The 20,512-nt window shown below is 42.8% G+C and overlaps 1 protein-coding gene across 1 annotated transcript in view; it reads left to right on the top strand.

The window, feature by feature from the left end:
* LOC111228590 (serine/threonine-protein kinase BRSK2-like) overlaps window positions 1-20,512 on the top strand; it is a 171,084-nt gene that overhangs the window by 136,256 nt on the left and 14,316 nt on the right. Inside the window, exons 10-19 of the mRNA XM_022754570.1 lie at window positions 1,834-1,998; window positions 3,268-3,365; window positions 4,274-4,424; window positions 4,774-4,839; window positions 10,503-10,563; window positions 12,057-12,834; window positions 12,980-13,028; window positions 14,111-14,234; window positions 15,439-15,619; window positions 16,813-16,902. Coding sequence (XP_022610291.1) covers window positions 1,834-1,998; window positions 3,268-3,365; window positions 4,274-4,424; window positions 4,774-4,839; window positions 10,503-10,563; window positions 12,057-12,834; window positions 12,980-13,028; window positions 14,111-14,234; window positions 15,439-15,619; window positions 16,813-16,902 — 1,763 coding nt within the window. The remainder of the gene's footprint in view (window positions 1-1,833; window positions 1,999-3,267; window positions 3,366-4,273; window positions 4,425-4,773; window positions 4,840-10,502; window positions 10,564-12,056; window positions 12,835-12,979; window positions 13,029-14,110; window positions 14,235-15,438; window positions 15,620-16,812; window positions 16,903-20,512) is intronic.

Below are 20,512 nucleotides of genomic sequence, written 5' to 3' on the forward strand. Positions count from 1 at the left end.
TTTTTTTTTTTTTTTTTTTTTTAATATCCTCCCTCTAATAATAGTCTAATAGTCAGATTGTCTTTAGAAGTTGTAGCAGACCCACTGAAAAAGTAATTCAAAGATAGGATTTTAAAGGTTCCTACACTCCAAGAGCAAAGATGAATCATGTCTGGATGTTGTGAGTCCTGGACGGAGCGTGAGTTATGGTGTCTGTCGTGTACTGAAAGATCATGCAAACAGACAGCGAGGCTGATAAAAGAAACAAGAGCAGACAAGTAGAGAAGAACAGGGGTAGGAAGACTAATGTAGTGTAAGTGAGGAAGATGCCTGACTTTCTGGCTGCCCAAGTGACTGGTTGAATGAATGAATGAATGAATGAATGAATGAATGAGAGGGGTTTTTTTGTCTGACGAATGTGGCTGCCGCTATTTCCCAGAAGCAGCCAGTCAGTGGTGTTTAAAAATGAAGGTGCAGCCATCTTTTCAAATAACACAAACTATAACTTTTTATGTTTACAAATTCAAATCCAGCCATCCATTCCTATTGACAGTTTGATAGTTTCACTAGTCGGTATGCTTCCTTACAATCTTTCAGTGGAGCTGTGGTGCTGAAAGGACAGCGCCAGACCAACCAGGTTCGCACATCATGAGCAGTGGACAAACATACATTCAGCTGCCAGTTTGTTAGGAAGGTAAAACTAATGCAATCTCCTGCGCTAAATCTTATCTTCATTAAGTTTTTTTTTTTTTCTTCAAAGCTGTTAAGAGAGCTGTTGATTCGACTTAATAGTCATTTTGGTAGCTGTAATTTGGAGTGTTGTTGAATTTTATCACAATATACTGACAGGTCCAAATTTTCTAAAACAAAAATTAACCTTATAACCTTCATTAAGGCAGGATTTATTGCAGTGCTCTTGTAGTAGATTGCATTAGTCTGTGCATTAGGGAACCTAATAAACTGGCATTTGCAAGTAGTTTTCAGTACATATATGTCAGGATAAAAACAGGGGCCCTGTTTTTATTTTCAGTTTTATATGCACATATTGAAACAGGGATGTTGGAGGTTGTGTGAGGTGATGGAAAGGTGGATGTTTGTATGATTTTAATAGCTGCCTATGGGGTTTACGCTTTACTGGGCTCACCGGAGGAAAAAAAATAGATGAAGGGAAAGAAGCAGAGGGGGTTGCATATTGACACAAACCTGTGTATAAATTTGCCACATTTGTAGAAATGGAAGATGGATGTGGTCTTTGAAAGAGACTTCTTCCAGAAATCTTCTAGAAGATGGTGTCAGTGCCTGTTCAGGCTTTCATTTTAAATCCCAAAGAATAGAGGCCTGTCTGTGTAGTCCCTAGAAACGGAGAGACAGAGAAAAGTGACATAACTAGCAGAAAGTCCGGAAAGAAGGGAAGCAATAATGAAAAAACTAAGTTTGCCATGCCAAGAGCAGAGAGGAAGATTGCAAAACTTAACAGCGTGACTCAGTCGTCTGTCTTCATCTTCGTGAGAATGATGACCTCAGTTCACCCTCTGGAGCTTACTCACAAAATGACTAAACCTGGTGAAAATACGTGACTATGAAAGTTTCAGAATGTGAGCCAGGGTCATAATGAGGTAAACATGTAGCCCCAGATGACCAGGAGGCAAACAAGTGCTGACATACTTCACATACTGTGATTTCTGTTCACAGTACATACTCATAAATCTGTAAATCTGAGTTGTATAAGGTTTATGGAAATATTCATGTTGACCTGTTCAAATTTATTTAAGTAGCTAGTACAGTAGTAGGGACCAAACTGGCTGACAGTGTCCTTATTTGTGTTTTTATTTGTTATTTTTTTTGCATTCTCAGAGGGGGGAAGAATGAACCAGAGCCAGAGCAGCCTGTGCCCAGGAAGGTGACCATCCGCAGCCTGCCCTCTGCAGACGATATCGACCCAGACGTACTGGACAGCATGCACTCCCTGGGCTGCTTCAGAGACAAAAACAAACTACTGAAAGACCTGCTCTCAGATGAGTGAGTGAATGGAGGGGCAAACGTGAGGGATGGGGAAAAGGAAGAGATTTAATGTAGAAGAATAAGCACGAGAAGAATGGAAAGGAGTTAGTAAGGAGAAATACATTTTTAAAAAGTGAGGTAGTGTGTGTTGAAATAGGAAAAATGGTTGTGTGGGTGTGTGGTGTACACAATTGGCCTTGGTTTTTCCCCGGCTCTTATGAAATCCTGTGAGCCTGTCACTTCAGATGTCAGAAGCCATAGATCACTTAACTGTTATCACACAGCGCTTACACCATTTGCTACTGGATACATTCCCCCAAACTGATCTGAACTGATCTCACACTACGAACATGCTCCTGGGTCACACGGTTTATCTTCTGCAGCTCATGTTTGTGTCTCAGTTACACGTGTTTGAGTTTTTCGCTCCTGTGAATTTGCATTTGTGCTCAGGATACTTTGCCCCGTAGTCTTTCATACACTTGTTTTTATTTATATGAGCATTGCTTTTCTTTTCTATCTCCTTTCCCTCTATTTTACATTTTCCCAGCCTCTCTCTTTTAATACTAAATGAACATTACTATCTCACTTTCCCCTCTCCCCATCTCTTCCGTTTGCCTCCTTTCTCATGGGAGCATCCCGTAATAGTGCTGGACTGGAGGAAAATCTGCGGTCTCCATCTCCCCTCCCTTGGTTCATTTTAGCTGAAGTTGCAGGTCCTTGTCTCTTTGCCTCCTACTGCTTTCCAATCTGTCTTTATTATGGAGGGCCAATCCCTTTGCCTTTTGCATAGAGAGTATTGGCCTAGAGGCTAAAGATATTAGGCCTCCTGATTTACTGGGAAAGAAAAGGATGAACTCATACGTTTTGATACTTTCATAAACTTACCAGCAGACGCTGCATATGGAAATAGGGCACATCCTAAAAAATACATGCAGAATATTATATGATGGCTTAATGATCTGTGAAACTAAACTTTTGTTTTAATGATGGAAGCTATTTAGTAGCTGTTTCACAATGAACCAAAAACGATTAAAGAACATTAATCATAGTGAAGGTTTTACAGTTTAATGTCTTGGCCTTTAAGCACTTGCAGACCTCGCTGGTGCACACATGTACACTGGGGTCCAAAAGTCTGAGACCACTGGGGAAATGGTCTTAGACTTTTATATACTATACTATATATTCACTGTATATAAACGTTTTTAGTACACACCTTAGTAATCTGATGGTATGCATGATTGTGTAGGTATTATTTCAATGGTCTTTTTATTGTCCCCTCTTTTGCAGTGACAACCAAGAAAAGATGATCTACTTCCTGTTGCTGGACCGTAAAGAGAGATACCCAAGTCAGGAAGACCAGAATCTCCCCCCTCGCAATGAGATTGGTGAGGTTTGAGCAGAAAATATAAGCATAGATAAAGAACTGTGTGACAAGTAAATAAAATATCAAGGAATGGCAACTAAAGAGAAGAGCATATCAAGAGAAAATAGAAATAAATAAGTAAACAAAGTATATCTGAACAATAGCACTATTTGACTTGAATCTTTACTTCAAATGGCTTTTTACACAGACAAAACAAGCCAGTTTAGACAAGAATAATACTCCAAGAAGTTAACTCATGAGTGTTCCGACTGTCTGAACCATTCTGAAGTGTTTTCCTCCCTCTGAAGGAATTGGATGAGCTCCAGTAGCAGTGGATTGACTCTACAGTAGAAAAAAGCTTTCTGTTTATTGAAAATAGACAAGCTTCTCAATGCAATATAGTAGCAGAAATAGAAGGTGTCAATAGGCCATATATTTTATTTATTTCTTTTTTTTTTCAGCTGCGACTGCTTCAGTTCAGATATTAACTCATCGAAAAAAATAGATGCTCCAATTCAAACACCACAACCCAGCACACATTTCCACCCACAGAAATCTGAGCAGAGACAGAGATGCTCTACTTAGACTTCCGCCAGAGTTATTTTCTGACAAGAGCGCAGCAATAGGAGGAGTATTATGTGCAAGTGTGTGTGTGTGTGTTTGTGTGTGTGTGCATGCGCGGGCTGTGAGATACCGACATTTTGATGAATAGACTCCCTCTTCAGTGAATGTGATACAGTCAATACCGTGGCCATTAGTTCAAGGTCTGGGAGGTAACCATTACTTATTCACTATTAGTTAAATTGTCAATGTGATCAGCACTAAACATCATTCAAACACTCACACATATGCACACAAAACTGTGGAAATACACACATTAACACGCAGAGAGGACATCAGGTTGCATTGTGTTTGCTCTGAACCGGCCAGATCCTCCAAGGAAGCGGGTGGACTCTCCCATGTTGAACCGACACGGCAAGAGGAGACCAGAGAGGAAGTCCATGGAGGTCCTCAGTGTTACAGATGGAGGTTCACCTGTGCCGGCCAGGAGGGCTATCGACATGACGCAGCATGGACAAAGGTATGTGTGCAGGTGAAACGAAAAAGTGAAAAAAATATATAAATAAAAATTTCAAATGAACAAATAGAGATAGACTTAGTCCTCTATGTGTGTGTGTGTGTGTGTGTGTGTGTGTGTGTGTGTGTGTGTGTGTGTGTGTGTGTGTGTGTGTGTGTGTGAGAGAGAGAGAGCGCGCGCGAGAGAGAGAGAGAGAGTGTGTGTTGTTTATGTATGTGTGGAGGCTCTCGCAGCCCAGTGGTGTTTCGGAGGGCCTGACAGCGAGCCTGGCTCTGATGTCAGCAGGTTACATTGTGGAAAAACATAAACAGAGACTGACTCTCTGCTCGCTTTGTCTCCTGTCTCACTGTAGTAAATCAGTGTACAGTAAAAGCTTGGATATTCCTGACGCCAGTACAAAATGCAGCAAAGAAGAAAGGTATTCACTTGTCAATCACTCCCCACGCTTTCACCTCCTCTTTGCTCCGTGTCTCACCCTCATGCCAGGAGACGTCCATGGCAGAAGTTAAGATGCAGCGGAGCTTTCTGTTGCTTTGTTTTACATGGCGATGACATGTGCAGCATGTGGCAGCTTCACAGGTCTGTTTTAACAAGCTGTAGGTCATCTGAAAAAAAAAAGTGAGAACTATTGGGTCCTACAGAGTCAACAGCTTTAGGATGGCAGCTCCTAAAGTTCAACTTAACTCTCGTAATTAAGTTAATTTTCAAACTGAGGAAGACTGCGCATTTGCAATTCAGAGCCTTAATATCTACAACTCCCCCTTTTTCGGTGTTAGCTCAATTATCTCTTTTTTTTTCTATAATCTGAATGCATTGATAATCAGTTTCCCCCATACTGTGTCCCACTTTCTCCAGATGCAGAACATTTCTCCATTTCCCTTTTTTTAGAAATGTTCGAGTCAAGCAAGAACCACACCCCGACAAGGCACAGAGGGCTGACTTGAAAATCTATTTCCTCATCTTATTTCAACAAGCAATATATCATCATACACATCACACATCTCTGCTCAGAGGCAGTGACATTTGTGACAGCGGGGGAGATTGACTCTGAGGGGGTGATAACCTGATTTGCCTAATGATAGGCAGATTGGCAGAGTGCTGGGAACAGCTTTCAGATGTATAGGATGTTAAAATGCAGAGGCAGTGAGTGCGTGGACTATATAGATAAAAAATATAGTTATAATGTTGAAAATTCATCCAAATGCTAGATACACGAATAACTCCTCACCTAGCAGTTTCGCTATAACAAAATATCAAGAATTTATTTCCCCAATTCATCCCACTGGGAGAAGCCACTTCAGAAGTTTTAAATCCATTTCAAGAGCTCCCACCTCTAAACACTTCTGCTTAATTCTTTCTGTCCTCTGGTGCCTCTGAATTTCAGTTTAAGATTCATCTTCTTGTGTTTCATCGCCTCCACTCCACTCCTTCATCCCTTCGGGCGATCTGAGTCTTATCTCTTCTTTATTTAAAGGTTGCGTTAGTGTCGAAGCTGCCTTTTTCTGCCCTTCACTCCGACTCATCTGTTTCAGTCAAGTCTAGAATTTCAAAACAGGCCAGTTTACAATGACTTTATTGAGCATCAGTAATAACTTCTTAAACACCAGTTCATATATCATCGATAACTGAATGGAGTGAGCAATAAAGGGCACTGAAATGAGTGGTTTGAACCTTTATTCAAAAGAGGTTTACATATAAATCTCAGTAAGTTCTAGCTAGCAGCATATGAAATAGGTTTGTGTCGGAATCCTACATATATCAGCAGCCACAGTCATTAAAAGAAGCTCCCCTGCATCTTTCCTCCATGCTACTTTAAATCAGTGTGGGTTTTTTTTTCTTCATATCCCTCCGCCCAATTCTCTCTCAGGGGCTCCTCCTTACCCTTTCATATCTGCTCTCTCTCGCTCTCTCTCTCTCTCTCGTGGTCCCTTGTGTGCTGCTGACCTTCAGTTCCAAACACCCCCCTCTGTTAGTATGGAATTGCTATGCTAATGTGGAAATGCTGCTAGTTTTTCTCTGTCTGGCTTCCTATCAGCTGTGGTGGGTTGGAGGTGGGGGGAGTCCTGTACCCTCCGCCTCCAAATCAAATCAAATCTCTCTCTCTCTTGCTCTCTCTTTCTCTTTCTCTCTCTCTCTCTCTCTCGCTATACGTCTCTTTCACCCCCACTGCAATTCATAGCTCTCCAGCTGATCAGTGAGGGGGGGAAAAAGATGTTGGTAACAAAGTCTGTGTGAAACTGGATTTTTGTTGTGTTTTTGAACTTTTCTGCCTATCACGTCCTTGTATGCACTTTGTTTGATCATGTGCCTGCTTCTGGGTGTGTGTGTGTGTGTGTATAGATGATAGTGTTGGGGAGGCACATACGTAGCAGAATAACGTCCAAAGATTTGACTGACTTTTTCTCTGAACCTAACCTTATCTTTCCCCGACAGCAAACTTTTGTCGACAGCACAGAAGATTCATGGAACTTCAGATCAGAGGGCGTCAGAGAGAGGCCTGACTTTGAAACATGTGTTTTGACAGGATACATTTCCACCAGCGTAAATGGTGGAAGAGAGAGAGGGGGAAACGGTTTTTATCAAAAATTACACAACGAAAATGCCTGAACCACGATCCTTATCCAGCGTTTTGCCTCGCATATCTCGTACGGGCAGTTACGATCCGAGCAACTGCCCAGGCTACATTTTCATACATGCGATTGGTGATTCGACTGCTCCTGTGAAGTATAATTGAATAGATTTGGGATAAATCCTTCAGTAGCCGTGTTGTACAGAAAGACACATGAGGACATTCTCACACGAATGCCCATTTCATTCTTTATATACCCAAAAGTACCTTAAAAAGACATTTAAAGCTAAACCCAAAGCACAAGGAATCCCACTGATTTAATTTTAAATCTTAACAACATGCCAGAAGAAATGAAGGGAGGTTAATGATATGTAAATGAAATATGGAAAAGTGCTGCAGTGTGAAGAAGAGAATATCAATTGATTTTTTTTTCTCTTTACAGCTTTGCTCTTGTTGCTTCATGCAGTTTGAATGTGTTGGGTTAGTCAGAGCAGTCTTAATAAGTCAGGCTCTCATGCTAATTATTGACTCTAATTTATTTAAGAGGCTCAAATGAGCACAAATAAAGCACCTTTAACACTGATCTCTACAGCAGAAACTGCAGGGGTCTTACTACATTTAGAAATTTGAGGAGCTGAGCTGTGAATATTAATGCACCAAGTCCTCAGGGAGTTGTCAGGGCTCAGGAAAAGGAAATGAATTTAAACAGCGTGTTGATTTATTTGAATATCTACTCCACGTAAAGGAACTCCATCGGCAGGACAAAGTCAATACAGAGGAGGAAGAAAGGGAGGAATAGAACTTTATCCACTTGCCTTAAATCATGCTAGCAGAACACTTGTATTGTGTTTTTGGCTTTGGCAGTGTTATTCATTTGCTGTTTGACTCCTGGCACCATCCTTTTTCGCTTTGCTTCTTTTTCGTTTTATTTCAGTCCATGCCCTCATCGTAGAACCTCTTGTACTTGTTCCACTCCCCACAGACCAACATTAGACCCCCACGGGTGCTTTGGATGGGTCTCTGACACAGCCGGTGGGTCATACACGGAGGACAATGGGCCCATTCCAAAATAGGCTCATGGGAAATGTTACTGTGAGGACTAATGGATAATAGAAAGGCTAGAATAGGTGGCCCACACATATATGGGGGGCAAGCACACTCTTGTGATATCTGGCAATGCAGGTAGTTTTGTTTCATTTGTCCAGGTTTTGAGATTGTCCTTCAGGAGATGAGCCGAATGGAAAAATTTTTGTGGTAGTGAGGAAGTATTCAGATCCATTATTTCCATAAAAGCTGCAATATCACAATAGAAAAATGTTCTCTCACAAGTTAAAGTCACAAGTGAAGCTTAGTTTAGTAAAAGTATTGAAGTATTAACATCAGAATGTACTTAAAGTTTTGTAGGCATGCTCATTATGCAGCAGTCAGTGTTATATTGTATGATATTTGACTATGACTGAATTTAATATTGTACTTAACCTGCAATAGTTGCTAAATATTTTCACATTTAGGGACTACTTTTTTACCAAAGAGGTAGTCTCTAGGAGACACAGTGTGGTAAATGGGACATTGATTCTGTAAAGAGAAGTTACTTTAGGTATACTTTAGGGTAATTTCCAATTTTTAAAAAACTTTCTGAATGGCTAGAAAATACAAGAGAACGTGTTTTTTTTTATAAGGGTGAACTGACCCTTTAAAGCAAGCAAGCGCACACACATAGACACAAACCACAGGGCTTAGCTGACTCCAGCATCTCCTCTCCGACTGATTAAGTAACGTGCCGTCTTTGTTTCTATATAGATGATAAATGATGGCTTAGTTGTGTATGCTGTTCACTACAAATAAAACACTCGTCGACAATAATTCATCGTCTCTCAGAAGCAAGGGGTTGAGCCTCTGACAGCCCATTACTGTACAGCATAACCATCTGAAACATTAGCTTTATAGACCTGCTGGTCCAACACTAACAGATGCAGAGTGCCTCGAACAATATGCTCATAATGGCCTGAGGATGCTGTGTTTTGGCCACGTTTAGATGAAGTGCAATTGGCTATGTGCGGACAGGCGCTGTTGTGAGCAACTGTGGGCATGTCTCAGTGGACCAAAGGAATTAAATGTAAATGATAGCAACTGTCTGGTCAGCTGTGCTATGAAACAAGAAATCCTAGCCAACGTGGTCTCAGCATCGCCCACTCATGTGTGCGCGAGTGTGTGCAATAAATACACTCACAGAAGGGGCAGTGGGAGAATTACAAAAATAGCCAGAGAGTGGGTGTTTCTATATTTTCCTCTCTCTCTCTCTCTCGTGGTAGCTGTTAGTGTTGCGTGTCTTCTGTTCTGTTTGTGTGTCTGTGCCTCTCAGGAGAAAGATTGCTGTTCTAGTATCAGTTCTTTCTTTAGACACAGCATCAGTGTCTTTTTTTTTTTTTTTTTTTTTCCGGTTACTCGCAAAAACCATGTACATAGTTTTTTGTGTCCATGTTTGGATGTCTCTATGGTCCAGCATTAGGAATGAGCATCAGTCTCCATTACTCCATCCATCCTTCCCTCCCATCCTCCATTCTTCCAGCCCTCCCTCATTCCTCCATCACTCGAGATTGCCTCATTTTCCCCTCACATTTGTCCGTCAGGGTTTCCTCTTCAACCAAGCAAGTTAAGAGAGAAAAAAAAACACGGGTGGTAGTTTTTACCTTTTCATCTTTTCAGCAAGAAACAACACATCTGTAGGGCCTGGCCGCATGTTCACACATATATCAATGCTGAGATGGAGAGAGAAAGAAAGGGAGAAAACGAAGGGGTTATTATTAGATTGAATGACAAAAAGGAACAGTGTTGTGACAGTGAGCAGCTGGTGTTTCCGAGTGTTGACAGGCGCTGTTTTTGTGGTTATGTGTGTGTGTGCGTGTGTGCGTGCGTGCATTTGATGGAGACAGATTGTCCTGTGATTGTTCTTTTCTGAGCGGGGCTCGGCTCATAGGGGTTATTGACGGCATCTGCGGGGGAAAAGAAAAACATGACAAATGGCACTCAACCAAATGGCCCACTTCATTTCCCCCACCTCAAGAAATTTTCTACTGATCCAGTGCAAAGGCCTGAAAAGTCAACATGTCTGGTTTATTAGCAAACTACAGACAGGGCAGGAAGCTAATTTGAATTCCAATCTGTGGAAAGTAGTGTATAGATTCGCAGGGGAAGCTGCAGTTAAATCAACATATTTGAAACCGAAGTTTGAGCTTAATTGGTTTCAGGCTAATTGCTGGGAGTCAATGTTAGTTTTGTGCTGTTACTGTGTTGTAGCGCTCTCACCTTCTTTGTGTGGATAGGTGTTGTCTTTGCAGAGGGCTTGGTAGCAATGTGTGTGCTTAGTATGATGGTGCCATATGCTGTAGTGCTTTCTAACCATGTTCAACATGTAACCTCCAAGCTCTCACCTCCACCTGTGTTTAGGAACGCATGTTGATCCCACAAATTACCTCTGCCCCTGTTTGTGTTCTTGCTTGTTTGTGCCACAGGTCGCGGTCTATTAGTGGAGCCTCCTCTGGTCTCTCCACCAGCCCTCTCAGCAGCCCACGGGTAAGTCACGACCCTCAGTGGACTTTCAAAAAACACACGCACACACACATATACAACACACACCTATCTAGTTGTTCACATTCAGGGATAACTGCCATCCAACTACTGCTGATCCCTTCTTATTGCTGTCATCTTATTGCTGTTTATGTTAGCAAGAGAAAATAAAGACGCTCACCGCAGCTTCATCGCAGCGTCATCTGCCCTTTAACAAAACACAGAAAGCAATATCACTATATCTCTCTGCAAATGCAATGTTGTTCTACTGTTCCACTTTATTATTAGTCTGAGATATAGTATGTTATTCCACTCCATAAGTCTTAATCCGCAGTTAAGATCGACCTTTTTTGTTTTGAGGAAGCAGGGATCCACTATGATAAGCTCTTCATATCTGGTGTTAGATCAGGCTTCACAGTCATCACAGTGTCCATGTAGTTTGCGTCTTTCTTTTAACTCAACATGCTGACGTGACAGCACAGCAAACTTTCTTTACCACCCCCCCAAAAGCCTCTTCTCTCTGCTTATTATCCCTCTCTTTGTTTTCCATGGCCTGAGCTCTGTGGAAATCCAGCTCAGGGAATGCTTCAGAAAATCCCACTTTTTTTTTTTCTTTTCTTTTTTTTTTTTTTTTTTTTTTTCTTGCTCTTGCTCAGAGCTGGGGGAGCTTGTGGTAAACTTTTTCCAGTCGACTAACCTGAGAAGGCTCGAGATTAGCCAGGATCCTAAGACGAGCTCCTCACGCCACACAGGTTCTTTCAGGCTGATCTGAAAGGGAAATTGATTTCTCAGACCTAACCCAAAGCCTGGATTGCGCTCTCAGCGAGAGGCTCTGTGTGGGGTTATTTTCTCAGATCTGTGTCTGGAAAAAAGGAGGAGGTGTCCAAGGAAAATACTTGATCAGTGCGCCATTGTGGCTGCTATTTCACCATTACAAATCAAACAGATCAATGAAACTGGAAATTTCACAGCAGAGACAACATAATAGTGTTCCTCTTGTTATTGAGACAGCCCAAATTGTTCTCACAGCTGGCCTTATGTCTCTCACACCTGTGTCTGCTTGGTGTTGTCTGCTAGCAGAGCCCTGTATGTTTTACTCAAGTCCAACCTTAATCACGTCTTGTTTGAACTTTTTAAAGATTGTGTACATTGCTCGCTGTTTTTGTTGTTCCCATTCCCCCTGTTTTCTTTTGACACAAGTTACTCAATGGCCTAACTGCATGTTTTTTTTTTTTCCTTTTCTGTCTTTCTTGTTTACAATGCCTCCATCTCTCCCGTGTATGTACACTTCTCGCCTGCCTCTATGTTCTTGGGCTGCCTCTGCTTCTTCCTGTGTGGTTGTTTGTTCTGCCACCTTTTTTTTTTTTTTAATTTCTTTTATTTCTTTGTTTTTGTGTTTGTGTGCTTGCATGTGTCCCGTGTGTTTTTCTTTGTTGTGTTTTCCTCCTCCACCTGTTGTGGCTGCTGGCTGTGTTGTGCCGTGTGTCCTCTAACTCCAGCCTGTCAGAAAGTTTGGTGTACCGCCACAGACCCCAGACTTGCCACAGTCCCCTAACACCAGCCCATGCCCATCCCCAGAGCCAGTCCTCAATCGCACAGGCCCGCGCATCTCCACCCCCAACTCACTCGCTCCAAACAGCGAGCCCCTGCCGGCAGAACTCAACAAGACGCAGACGCTCCCTGCCAAGCCCAAAGTTATCCCAAAGCCCCTCCAAGCCACACGATCCAACCCGCTCCCCGAAACCTCCCCAGATCCAGCATCTGCAGCCAAATCAGAGCCCTCCACTCCCTGCCAGCTCCCATTGCAGCCACCCTCCGCCTCTGTGCCCCCCACCCCTACTTCCCCATCCTCCCCATCCTCCCCCTTTTCCCCATCCCCCATCCCCAGTGCTGCCATCCAGAACAGCCCCCACGTGCGGCGCTCCCATTTTGCTGCCAACCCCCAGCTCTCTGTGCCCTTCAGCCCAGTGGTGCCGCTGTCGCCCATCCGGCTGCACCACTTTCACCCCGTGGCGCCGACGCCTTCTTCATTCACTGATCACCCACCCAAATCTATCCCCCTCATACAGGTTACCCCTCACCCCTCCCCTCGAGGCAGCCCCCTCCCCACCCCAAAGGGCACCCCAGTGCACACTCCCAAGGACAGCCCAGCTGGCACCCCCACCCCAACGCCGCCCCCCAGCCCCTCCATTGGAGGTATGCCGTGGCGGACGCGTCTCAACTCCATCAAGAACAGCTTCCTGGGCTCGCCACGCTTCCACCGCAGGAAACTCCAAGGTACTGACATCACAGCAGATACAAGATTTGTATGGCAAATACTGAATGATCTTGCACTGTTATGAATCTTATTGAGCCCACTCGTGTGATATGTGTGTTTTGCTGAGCTTTAACCTTTGTCTGATCTTTGGCCCTGCTCACACAGTTCCCACACAAGAGGAGATGTCCAGCCTCACACCAGAGTCTTCCCCAGAGTGAGTAGACGCTGTGCTTTTTGAAGCCACCACCACTATCATAACTATGCATAACCTGTCAGCCCCTCACTCGCTGGCTCAAACAGCCTCGCCCTTGATAGCATGATGTTTTGGAAAGTATTACATCCATGAATGTTTGATTTTTGCCTGCTGAGTTGCCTGTAATGACCTCAGGTCTGGTCTGGGTTGGAGAAGCAGGAGGTAGTGGGTTGGTTATGAGGGAAGGAAGGTAGCCTGTGTGATGTTGCTGAGCTCCCAGGGGCCGGAAAACTCAAGGTTGGCCTAGATATGCCAGTTTGATTGGATGGCTGGCTGGCTGTCTGGCTTGGCCATTTCCACCTGGCTGGAAAGAACATCCTGGCTGGAAGGAGGTAGAGAGCTGGCTAGAAAAGATCTTCTCCTAGCTGGGGCTGGCCTGCACACCTACATACACAGTCATACAGCAGCTGTAACAGGCTTCTTACAGTAGAACAATGCGCCCCTTAATGTCTCTGCAGACATTATAACATTATGTAAGTCTTTATTTATTTAAGTCTTATGAAGTGTTCCTCTTTTTGCTGAATTTTGAGTCGTGCTAATCCATCAACATTTTCAAAAATCTTATTAAATATTAAAATGCCAGAAAACAGGAGTCCATATGGCTTATTAGTGGGCGCAGGTAAACCTGGTGTGAGGCCAGTAGTGAATTCATCTACTTCTGCCCCTTCTGGACCTACAGTTCTGTTCACAGAGAGGGTCAATTATCTCTCTCTCTCTCTCTCTCTCACACACACACACACACACATTTAGACATACCCAGTTGCAAAGAAGGTGAAATGTCAGACAACTTTCCTCCCCTACACAGTTTTAGCTCATTTCCCACAGGGCTATACTCCGTTTGCTCCTTTCCATTTCCCCAGAGCTGCAAAGAGAGAGAGCGAGAGAAAAAGTGCTCTTTCGCTGCTCTCCATTTTTCTGGATGGATAGATGGAAATAATGGGAAAATAAGAAAGCAAATAAGGGTGCAAACAACACAAAACATAAACAATGCAAATATACAGCTTAAAAAAATCTGTGTTTCTTCTTCTCGTCTTTCCTCGCAGACTTGCCAAAAAATCCTGGTTTGGTAACTTCATCAACCTGGAAAAAGAAGAGCAGATCTTCATTGTCATCAAGGACAAGCCTCTCAGCTCCATCAAGGCAGACATCGTTCAAGCCTTTCTCTCGGTACACACACCACTTTTTGTCCTTTTTTTTTTCTCTGCCTCTCCTGCTCCCACCATGACCTCTTCTCCCATCTGCCCCCTGACCCCTGTGCCCCAACCTTTTCTCTCTATCTCTTCATGTGCGCATGTAGCTGTATTACCTGTATGTCTTCTGACTGGTGCAGGATGTTGCGTTTTCTAACAGCAGCTGTGATTTCCTGTGCTATGAGGCAGCTTCTCTCTGAGCATTTGCTAACATGCTTCTGATTCATGTAGCAGTTCAGTAAACTGCTTGTGTTCAGCGCTTCTATTTTCTCTCTGACTGCAGACTCACTTGGGGTCAATAGAAAATCAACAAAGAGCGTTCATCATTAGCATATAGATGCTTTGCCCTCAGTACTGTGTATTGAGCTTGTGTGTGTTTATGTGCATATTTAGATTTGGCGCAAGAAATTGCCTCATAGTGTATATTGTATCTGTGTGTGTGTGTGTGTGTGTAGTGTATTTATAATAATGTGGATGTACAAATACATGAAGGCAATGCCGGGGTTTCTCAGTGAGCGCAGCAGAGTAAGTATCAACAAACATTCAGCAGTGGTAGTTGATATTCAGTGTACATAATTGAACAGAACCTATCCTCACCCCGGTTAGATTTAACAAAGTCTAAGTAAATGCAAACTCTGCCAGTGCAGGTCAACGTCAATCTGTTTCCCCATCCCTGGAGGTAGCTATTTTCTCCTCTGGGTTATGCTAGCTTGTATTCCAGACAGGAGATTGACACCTGAATCAGTGGAATTATACCTCCCAGCACACTCACATTAATGGAATGTCAAACCCTCTCCAGCACTATGGCGAAATGTGACAATTTCAGAGCTCACCTGTTCATTGGGCATACAAATTCATTTTAGGTGGGAGAGTGCAATGTTGTTGGATGACTCAAGATTACATTAGCTTAAGTCTCCCTGGCATGCATGGCTACTCCCTGAGGCATTAATCTCCTTAGAGTTTCAACTGTGGCTCGCAGTATGTGGAGGGTATTTTAATGAGGGTTTATTCACCTTGTCATTTGCAAGGTGTGGGAGAAAAATTAAACATCAATGCTCCCTATGTATAATCCCATTACTCGCCTCCTTTTTCTACCCATTTTTATTCCTATCTCTGTGTCTTTGTCCATTTTTCCTGCGCTGACTCCTCTTCTTCTTCTTCTTTTTTTTTCTTTCTCCCAGATCCCCAGTCTGAGCCACAGTGTGATCTCTCAGACCAGTTTTCGAGCAGAGTACAAGTCCACAGCCGGCCCTACAGTCTTCCAGAAGCCGGTCAAATTTCAGGTGGATATCACCTACACAGAGAGCACAGCTGCCACTAAGGAGAATGGCATCTACTCTGTCACCTTCACCCTGCTCTCAGGTCAGGACACTTATGCACACATCAGGAGATTATCCATCTACTCATATTCTATATATGCTTATCCAGCCTGCATGTATCTGGAAAGAGGCATGATGCCTCATTACTGTGCACAGACAGTAATGAAAAGCAATGGATCAAAAAAACAAAACAAAAAAAAAAACACAGTTTTTTGTTTTTGTACTTGAGCAAAACAGGATGCCTTGAATTTAGAGGGAGGGAGCTGGTTACCTTTCTTGTGGACAGTCTACACCAAAACGGTCAAGTTCAAAGCCAGGAAATTCCTTCTGTGAGACAACAGATCAGGGGACAGAGCTACGTACAGTATTATGTAATCTTGAGTAGTCGGTCTTCGGGTCTCATCACACTCACAGAGGTCTTTTGAAATTCAAGCATACATCTCTCTCTGAGAAGTGCGGGGAAGACCGTCCTTAAATGTCAAGTGGGATGCTGTCACACTTCAAACTAATAAAATTACACTGTGAAAAACTGTGTTTGTATCCAGCCGACAAATAAACCAGAAGTGCTGTTTTGCAGAAGTGGGTGTTTTTCGAACTCGCTGCCAGCGAGAACGGCTGCCTAAGGATTTTCAAAGTTCTTGCAATCCTGAATACTTGATAAGATTTTCCCCAAACCTCCCTGAGCGTAACAAGATGAGGTCTGGCTATGCAAGATTACATACTATTGCAATCATGCGTGCATGCTTTGTCTCGCAGAACCACATGCATGATCTATTTCGCTCTCTAACACACAGTCACAAACACACACACACTCAAGTGGGGGCACATTAGAGCTGAATGGGATGTAATAGTGGCTGTTTTGAACCTGCTGGTTCTTCCATGTCACTGACCATATACTGTACACAACAGGTAGACAGCAGGAGCTCACAGTAGCACTCCTCTCTGGGCTCCATTTGTGATCTCAGGATTTCTGCAGCTTTTCCAGCTCACATTTCACACCATGCACCGTGTGTGTGTGTGTGTGTGTGTGTGTGTGTGTGTGTGTGTGTGTGTGTGTGTGTGTGTGTGCTTCTTCTCTCCTCGCCTTTATTTTTTTCTTCTCTCGGTTATTCCATCTACATATTTTCTACACTTTTGTAAAATTTCTACACATATTTTACACATCTTCCTGTTGCTAGCATGATGCATCTGATTATGTCAGTGTTTCCTCTGTGTGTTTGCATGTGTCGTATTTAGGACCCAGCCGGCGCTTTAAGCGAGTAGTGGAGACGATTCAGAGCCAATTGTTAAGCACACACGACCAGCCTGGGGTCCAACAGCTGTCTGGTGAGTAAGAACTTCTTTTTCAAAAAGGAAAAAAGAAAAAGAAAATTCAAAATCTTTTCCAAAACCTCTTCACCTTTACCCCTACCGCCTCATCCGCTCATCCCACCCCCCTGACGAACACCTCTCACCGCTGAAGCTAAGCTAAATCCTGCCCTCCTCTTCCCCCGTGCTTGAAATCCCTGAGCCACTCTCCGCTTCTCGAAGCGGCTTCCTCTGCATGCCGGCGCCTCACTGCCATGAAATGGTGGGAGTTGCTCTCAAGCACCGACTGCGGGTCAAATGTTGTCTCGTTGCCCTGGCAGTGAAGATTAGAGTAGAGGTAGGGTAAGCTGATTCGCATTCTGTTACTCCTACTTCCAAGACTGATCATCGGAGCTTGTCACCATGGCAACACCACTGCACCTCAACACACTCCCACAATGCACTGCACTGCACAGAGACACCACACCTGACAAGCGTTCTCTCTCTTGCTTTTTCTCTCCCTCTCTGTATGCCTCTTAAATATGACCCCCCTCCCCCTTTCGCCCCCATCCACCAGCCTCTTTTGGCTCCTCTAAATGATGCAAAAGCGCTGTCGGCTAACCTCAATCACCATCTAACTGTTCACCTGTGAACTTCATGGCATTATTAGAACCTTCCTCTTCCTCCTTTCGTCTTCTCATTGATCTCGGGGTTGAGTCCCTGAACCTGTTCTTCCACCGCCGTGTCTATGTCCAATTCTCCCTCAACACACAGTCTGGATGATGAGGAGAAAAAGAAGAGAGAAATAGAGGATTCTACTCCTCCCTGTCTGTTCTGAGCGTGTCCTTCCTTGTGAATCACTGCTGTGTTGGTGTGTGCCTCAGTCACCATCCTCTTGACAACAGCTCCACCTGCTGGTCAGACAGGGCAACACCATCAGCCAAAAATCCATTTTTAACAGGAGGAGGTGTGCTGTTGTATTCTTTGGATATCAGCTTCATCCTGTATGTTAATCATACTCTTGGTGCCTGCATATTTGTGTCTTCCTCTTTCCTTTTAAAACCATTTTCCAGTTCCATGTCTGATACAGCTTATTAAACTGATACATAGCCATCGGAGCTTTGGTATTGTGCTGTGTTACTGTTCTCTAAGTTTAAAAGTGTATCTTTTTTTCATGGCTTTTATGTGATTTTACTCTCACTGGAATTCAGGAATGAACAGCAGTCGTGACAGCTGTTATGATATTTGTTTTGATATTTAACACTCTGTTCAATCATTGCTGTGCCTCAGTAAGTTTACCAATTACTTGTGATCATTTATATTGTCGAGCTAATTAACAGGCTGAGGTGTGGGAAGGGTAAAATTAGAATAAATCACATTAGATCGGGTTTTAATGACTGCTGTGTGTCTCTGTGCAGCAGAGATGACACTGTAAGAGTAACATTCAGACTATGTATAATATGAGAACCACTTAAAGCAATAGATAGTGAGTGAGGATATAACAGAACATATATTAATTCATTGGTAATAATTATATCCGAGAAAGGTCAGTCTAAATTTAGTTCATGTCTTCATGTATCAAACAATATAATAATAATCTTAAAACAATATCAGATCAATATCAGTATGTGCTTGAAAGCTTTGTGAAACTCATTTTCCTCCACCCCCTGTCTTTCCTTTGCCCTCCTAACACAGCTGCAGTGCTTCCTGACCACAGGGCCTTTAAAATAACAGAAGCCAGTGTCTGTAATTAAGAACAGTGATGGCTTTGCATACCAATGTGTGTCAAACAAAAGGCCTCATCAGGTCTTGGTCATTGTGTTCCCTAACCACCATTAACAGCAGCATACCTGAGAGCCAAGCTTAGGAAGACAACAGAGGGGTTGAACAACACAAGGAGTAGTGTAGAGGAACGTAGCAAACACACAGTAGAACTACAGAGGAGAAGCGTTCATCTAGAGGATTGTGTCTCTGGTTTATTGAACAGCTGAGATCATTTAGTTTCATGAGTATCCTGCCATTTTTGAAAATGTGCAGATTAGGCTAGAGTGAAGTGAAAACATGAGACAGGAAAGAAGGAGCATTAGGGGGAAGTTGGCTGCAACCATTTTCCAGCTGGATAATGGAGCAGTCAAAACCAACTGTGGCGTACACACACACACACACACACACACACACACACACACACACACACACACACACACACACACACACACACACATTCTCTCATTCATGCTGAGATGAAGTTTGACTTCATCTCCAGGCTTCTGCAGACACAGTCTTCACACTGGCAGTGCAAACTAACGCAAACTAGCCACGAAAGAGATTCCAGTTTCCAACAGCCGTATATTAAGTGCTGATACACAGACCAGTCCAGTATGTGTGTGTCTGTTTGTGTGTGTGTTTTGTCATCTGTGCAGCACCCCCACCTGTTTTTACTGATGTTGTCAATGTTCATTTGTCGGCCCACAGGACTCTGCATATTGTGCAAGTGGATCTTCTGTCAAGTGTTCAGAAACAGTGCTGCTGTTTGTGACTGATGTGCTGTGTGTGCATCATTAACAAAGAGAACATTGACTCTTTATTTGCTCGATTTCTCATGTTTGGTGTCCTTACCACTCCGCCTACCTGCAGTGGGACCATTAAGGCCCTGCAGAAAAAAAGTGAGCATGTTTAGCTCCATGCATACTTTCCTACTTACACACACACACACACACACACACACACACACACACACACACTCTCTCTCTCTCAATGTGCTTATGGCAAATGAACTTTGAATTTAGCATATCCACCTATTTTATTGTCAGATTAAACAGTATTTATGACCTAAGTGCAAATCATCACAGTTTTGACTCTATTGTAGTGAAATCTCATGAGTTTGACTTCAAGTTCAAGTTGCTGTTCTATAATGATGTCTGCAAAAACTCTATGCGTGATTAGGGTTGGCAAAAGTGGAGGAGACACTGATTTTTTTTAATTTTCAAGGATAACTTTGTCTTGAAGCTCCAAGCTTTTTCATTGTCCTTCTTCCATCACCTGTCCTACTGTTGGCTGGCCAGTCCTGCTCAGGCACACAGACAACGCCCCACACTTATTCTTTTGTGCAGCACACAGTTTATATTTTAAACAAATTTACTGTGGTGTCAGGGTAAAGAAGTCCATATTTCTTTAATGGTATAATGAGTAGTCGTTTAATAAGTCATAAAAAACATCATAGTGTAGTAAATTATAAGAATGAAATACTATACTAAGTCAAAAAAACAACATTGTATATCAAGTAATGAAAACGGAACAGTACGGCATAAAAAACATCATGGTATACTGAGGTATAAAAACGTCATAGTAATGACATAGTATAGTAGGGCATAAAAACATCATAATATAGTAAGGTATAAAAACATCAAAAAATGGTCATAGTATAATAAGGCACAAAACTTCATTAATATATCATAGTATAGTAAGGCATAAAAGGTCATAAAAACGTCACAGTATAATGAGGTATGAAAAGTAATTGTATAGTAAGGCATTAAAAAGGTCAAAAAAACATCACAGTATAGTATGGCATAAAACGTCATAGTACAGTGAGGCATAAAAATTTCAAAGAATGTCATAGTATAGTAAGGCATAAAATGTCATGATAACGTCA

The sequence above is a fragment of the Seriola dumerili genome, unplaced genomic scaffold (assembly GCF_002260705.1).
Source record: "Seriola dumerili isolate Sdu_G_001 unplaced genomic scaffold, Sdu_1.0 BDQW01000219.1, whole genome shotgun sequence".
NCBI lineage: Eukaryota > Metazoa > Chordata > Actinopteri > Carangiformes > Carangidae > Seriola > Seriola dumerili.